The sequence below is a fragment of the Scyliorhinus canicula genome, chromosome 23, assembly GCF_902713615.1.
Source record: "Scyliorhinus canicula chromosome 23, sScyCan1.1, whole genome shotgun sequence".
Lineage (NCBI taxonomy): Eukaryota > Metazoa > Chordata > Chondrichthyes > Carcharhiniformes > Scyliorhinidae > Scyliorhinus > Scyliorhinus canicula.
The window spans coordinates 22717382-22723381 of NC_052168.1; the positions used below are offsets into that span (position 1 = coordinate 22717382).

The window sequence follows — 6000 nt, forward strand, 5'->3', positions numbered from 1 at the left end:
TCCCTTACCATCCACTCTGTCCTTCCGAATAGTTTGATACCCTTGGATATTTAACTCCCAGTCGTAACCATTCTTTAACCATGTTTCAGTAATGCCCACTAAATCAGTCATTCACGATGATTTGCGCCATTAACTCATTTACCTTATTCCGAATACTACGAGCATTCAGGTAAAGTACACTTATGTTGGCTTTTACCTCTTGTTTTGAATCTTAAAAAAAAAAATTTAGAGTACCAAATTCATTTTTTCCAATTAAGGGGCAATTTAGCATGGCCAATCCACCTACCCTGCACATCTGTGTGTTGTGGGGGCGAGACCCACACAAACACGGGGAGAATGTGCAAACTCCACACGGACAGTGACCCAGACCGGGATCGAACCTGGGACCTGTGAGGCAGCAGGGCTAACCCACAGTGCTGCCCACTCGGTTTTGAATCTTAACACCTTGCTCAGTAACCTCTCCCAAGTTATTTTTCCTCTTAATGTTTCTCCTAATTTTCCTTGTCGTTGAACCCATATCTTCATGTAACAACCTGCTGCGTCGCTTTCCATTTATGATTTTACTTCCCATTTTATTCCTTTTAGTATTACTGGGCCTATTTACTGAGCTCCCCTCAGTCACTGTTCCTTGTACTGTCGCCCTTTTTGATTTTTGACTATGGCTTCTCTGCCTTACACTTTCCCCCTTACTGCCTTTTGTTTCTGTCCCTGTTTTACTACCTTCCGACATCAGTTCCCAGCCCACTGCCACATTAGTTTAAACCCTCCCCAACAGCTCTAGCAAATAGCCCCCCACCCTGCCGAGGACATCAGTTCCAGTCCTGCCCAGGTGTAACCCGTCCAGTTTGTACAGGTCCCACCTCCCCCAGAACCAGTCCCAATGCCCCAGGAATCGGAAACCCTCCCCAACACCATCCCTTCAGCCACGTATTCATCCTATATATCCTGTCATTTCTACTCTGATTAGCACGGGGCACCGGTAATAATCCTGAGATCACTACCTTCGAGGTCCAATTTCTTAACTTCCTTCCTAGCTCCCTGTATTCAGCTTTTAGGACCTCATCCCTTTTTTTAAACCTGTGTGGTTTGTATCGATGTGTACCACAATCACTGGCTGTTCATCCTCCCCCTCCCGAATGTCCTGTACCCGCTCCGAGACATCCTTGACCCAAGCAAAGGAAGCAACATACCATCCTGGAGTCTCGTTTGTGGCCACAGATACGCCTGTCTATTCCCCTTACAATTGAATCCCCTATGACTTTTGCACCGTCACACTTCTTACCCCTCCCCTCTGCAGCAGAACCAACCATGGTGCCACGAGTTTGGCTGTTGTGCCCCCCCCCCCCCCCCCCCCCCGAGAGGCCATTCCCCTCAACAGTATCCAAAATTCCTGCACTGCCTGCCTCGCTCTCTTGCTCTGTCTGGCGGAGTCTGAGCCTGCGGTGTGACCTCCTCTCAATGCTCTCCGACTCGCGGATGCTCCACAGCGTCTCCAGCCGACGCTCCAGCTCTGAAACTCAAGCTTCCAGGAGCTGTAACCGGAGACATTTCCTGCACACATGCTGACCCTGGAGACTGGAACTGTCCCCAGCCTGCCACATGGAGCAAGAGGAGCAGACCACGTCTTGGAGCTGTCCTGCCATGATTTATTCCTATAAATTAAAGGATGGGGTGGGGTGGGGGGAGCAGACAAGAGGGGGAAATGTGTGAGATGGTGGCAAAGGAGCTTGGGAGAGCTACAGTTGAGGGGGGGGGGGGGAGGGAAGAGAAGGGGTTGTGGAGTGGGTTTTTGCAACATCTTTCAGTAGGGAAACAATGTTCTTCCATCAGTGCCCAGCCTTGCTGACCCCTTTTCTTCCAATTTTGCTCTCAGTGGGGAAAGGAGCCCCCGAAACCCATAAAGTCGCCTCTGGAAACCCAAATGTGGCTCTCGAGAAATTTAAACTGGGCGGTTTCTCTCTATCGCCCCCACCCCACCTCAAAAACAGCCCTTGAAGTAATCAAACGATTGGAGCCTTGCTTCACATGATCTGATTGTAACTAAATTCCAATCACCTTTCACCCCCTCCTTGCTAATCGAGAATCTATCCAGCTCGGCCTTATAAATATTTAAAGACTCTGCTTCCACTGCCTTTTGAGGAAGAGTCACGACCCTCAAGAGAAAAAATGTTGCCATTCATAAAATAGGCCACACGGGTCCCTCTACAGGTCATCTCTCGCCATTTGGATGATATACTTTTTTAATCCTATTCTACCAAAATGGACAATCTCACATTTACACACATGATTCTCCATTTGCCAGACTTTTGTCCACTGAATTAACCCATCCCTGTCCCTTTGTTGCCTCCTTACGTCCTCTTCACAATTTACTTTCCAACCTACCTTGGTGTCGATGGGCCGAGTGGAAGACTCGAAGAGCCGATTGCCCTAATTCTGCACCGATGTCTTATGTTGTCGCCTGCAAATTTTACAACCACACCTGCAGTGCCATCAAAGAACAATACAGCACAGGAACAAGCCCTTCGGCCCACCAAACCTGTACCAGTCTTGATACCAAAACAACTCCATCCAAGCATTGATCCCTGTGGCCCACCACGCGTCACATCCCCCCCCAATCATGAAAAAAAAACATTTAAGCCAACTCGGTTTCCTGCAGCAAGCCAACGCGAGCTAACCCAACACCATTTATCAGCCAAACAGAGCTCAAATATAATTGAGTATTTTACAGACATCAGCTTAGCAGCACTGGCAGCATCGGTGCCACCCTATCCCACAACAATCACCTTGCACCACATCATGTTCAGTTTCACCACATCCGGAACAAAATAATATAGTTCACCCAGAGGAAAGGGGAGAGGAGGAGGACACGGAGCCAGAGAGTCTGATTTGGTTACGGATTGCCCCCCTCCCTCCAAAAACAGTATGGGAGTGTGGGCCAGAGACCAGGTTTTAAGGGGAGGTCAGTCAGAGGACAGGTGTTTTTTTGGGGGGGGGGGGGGTTGCGTTTGGGGGGGGGGTTGCGTTTGGGGGGGGTTGCTTCCGGGGGGGGGGGGGGTTTTGTTGCGTTGGGGGAGGTGTTGCATTTGGGGATGTTGGGTTTGGGGGGTATTGGGGGAGTGGGTGTTGGGTTTTGGGGGGGGGGGGGGTGGTGTTGGGTTTGGGGTTACTGGGGGGGTGTTGTGTTTGGGGTTACTGGAGGGGGGGGTGTTGGGTTTGGGTGGTATTGGCGGTGGTATTGGTGTCGGGGTTACTGGCGTGCATTCAGGGGTGTTGGGGGTATTCAGCCTCACCCTGGCTCTGCCGGGTTTGGGGGGTATGGGGAGGGGTATGGGGGTATTGGGGAGGGGTATTGGGGGGGTATGGGGTATTTGGGAGGAGGGGTATTGGGGGTATGGGGGGAGGGGTATTGGGGCATATGGGGGGAGGGTTTTGGGGGGTATGGGGTATTTGGGAGGAGGGGTATTGGGGGGTATGGGGGGGAGGGGTATTGGGGGGTATGGGGGGGAGGGGTATTGGTGGGTATGGGGGAGGGTTTTGGGGGGTATGGGGGAATGGGGAGGGGTATTGGTGGGGAGGGGGGAGGGGTATTGGGGGTATGGGAAAGAGGGGTATTGGGAGGTATGGGGGAGGGGTATTGGGGGTATGCGGGGGGAGGGGTATTGGGGGTATGGGGAGGGGTATTGGGGGGTATGGGGAGGGGTATTGGGGGGTATGGGGAGGGGTATTGGGGGTATGGGGAGGGGTATTGGGGGTATGGGGAGGGGTATTGGGGGTATGGGGGAGGGGTATTGGGGGGAGGGGTATGGGTATTGGTTGAGGGGTATTGTGTGTGTGTGTGTGTTGGGGGGGGTACTGAGCCTTACCCGGCCTCTGCCCAGTATTGGGGGTATGGGTATTGGGGGGGGGGGGAGGGGTATGGGGGTGGGGGGTATGTATGGGGGGGGGGAAGAGATATGGTTGGGGGGTACTGAGCCTCACCCGGCCTCTGCCCAGTATTGGGGGGTATGTATGGGGGGGGGGGGGAAGAGGGGGATGTATGGGGGGGGGGTTGGGTATTGGGGGGGAGGGGTATCGGTGGGTATGGGTATTGGGGGGAGGAGTATTGGGGGGTATGGGGGAGGGGTATTGGGGGGTATGGGGGGAGGGGTATTGGGGGGTATGGGGGGAGGGGTATTGGGGGGAGGGGTATTGGGGGAGGGGGTATTGGGGAGAGGGGGTATGGGTATTGGGGAGAGGGGGTATGGGTATTGGGGGTATGGGTATTGGGGAGAGGGGGTATGGGTATTGGGGAGAGGGGGTATGGGTATTGGGGAGAGGGGGTATGGGTATTGGGGGGAGGGGGTATGGGTATTGGGGAGAGGGGGTATGGGTATTGGGGAGAGGGGGTATGGGTATTGGGGAGAGGGGGTATGGGTATTGGGGAGAGGGGGTATGGGTATTGGGGAGAGGGGGTATGGGTATTGGGGAGAGGGGGTATGGGTATTGGGGAGAGGGGGTATGGGTATTGGGGAGAGGGGGTATGGGTATTGGGGAGAGGGGGTATGGGTATTGGGGAGAGGGGGTATGGGTATTGGGGAGAGGGGGTATGGGTATTGGGGAGAGGGGGTATGGGTATTGGGTGGGGGTATGGGAGAGGGGTATTGGGGGTATTGGGGGTAGGGGTATTGGGGGTAGGGGGTATTGGGGGTAGGGGGTATTGGGGGTAGGGGGTATTGGGGGTAGGGGGTATTTGGGGTAGGGGGTATTGGGGGTAGGGGGTATTGGGGGTAGGGGGTATTGGGGGTAGGGGGTATTGGGGGTAGGGGGGTTGGGGGGGGGGAGGGGTATGGGGGGGGGGGGGGGGGGGTTGGTTACTGAGCCTCACCCGGCCTCTGCCGCGTCTCCAGCAGCTTCTGCGGCGGGTTCTCGATCAGATTCTTCAGGACCCGCGGGAAGGCGGCGGGGGGCAAAGCCCCGGCCTCCCGCTCGGCGCCCAGCGGCTTCTTCCGGTGCATCTCCCTCTCGGCCGGTCAGCGACCCCGGCCGGCGGTGCGGTGGGGACCCGGCCGGCGGTGCGGACCGGGCCGGCTGTGCAGTGGGGACCCGGCCGGCGGTGCGGTGGGGACCCTGCCGGCGGTGCGGTGGGGACCCGGCCGGCGGTGCGGTGGGGACCCGGCCGGCGGTGCGGACCGGGCCGGCTGTGCGGTGGGGACCCTGCCGGCGGTGCGGTGGGGACCCGGCCGGCTGTGCGGACCGGGCCGGCTGTGCGGTGGGGACCCTGCCGGCGGTGCGGTGGGGACCCGGCCGGCTGTGCGGACCGGGCCGGCTGTGCGGTGCGGACCGGGCCGGCTGGCTGTGGGGATCGGGGACCGGGCGGGATTTCACCTCAGGCAGCGTCGGCCGTCCGCCTCATTGCATATTCAGCAACTCAATCAGCATGCAGCACCCTGATTGGCCCTTTGGGATATATTAACATAATTAATCCAAGGTAATTACCATAATCTATGCAGCGGCGCGGGCTTCCATTGGTCCAGAGAGTGGAGGTGGGGTGGATAGAGTTGTTTTATTTTGTTGTTTTATTTCAGTCGGCGGGTTTGAATTCCCTTCGGGTGCCGAGTTTTATTTATTCATTGTTTCTGGAAACGCCGCCCGCCCCCCTCATTCTGATAAGTGGCGGCGGTTATATAACGCCTCATTAGCATAACGTCGCCGGCCGTCGGTGGTGCGCATGCGCGGGGAGGGGCGGGCCGGGGCGATGACGCGTCAGGGGGCGGGCCGTGATACGTCACGCGGCAGGACACGTGCAGCCTGAGCAGGAGGTTGACCTACTTTGGGACTGAGTGGCTGAGATTGCATTTGGTGCATTGCTGCTGGGGGGCTGGGCTGCAGGGGGGCTGGGCTGCAGGGGGGGCTGGCTGCAATGGGGGTGGGAGGGCAGGGTGGAATTGCAAAGCACCTTTTGCAATAGTGCAACCAAGTTGGCTCCTGGCTCATTTTATTTATTCCGCCATGGGAAGTAGC

At 56.5% G+C, this 6000-nt stretch overlaps 1 protein-coding gene across 1 annotated transcript in view; it reads right to left on the minus strand.

Moving 5' to 3' along the window:
- tefa (TEF transcription factor, PAR bZIP family member a) overlaps nucleotides 1–5208 on the minus strand; it is a 33199-nt gene extending 27991 nt beyond the window's left edge. Inside the window, exon 1 of the mRNA XM_038783583.1 lies at nucleotides 4865–5208. Coding sequence (XP_038639511.1) covers nucleotides 4865–4994 — 130 coding nt within the window. The 5' untranslated portion in view covers nucleotides 4995–5208. The remainder of the gene's footprint in view (nucleotides 1–4864) is intronic.
- Between the last annotated feature and the right edge of the window lie 792 nt (nucleotides 5209–6000).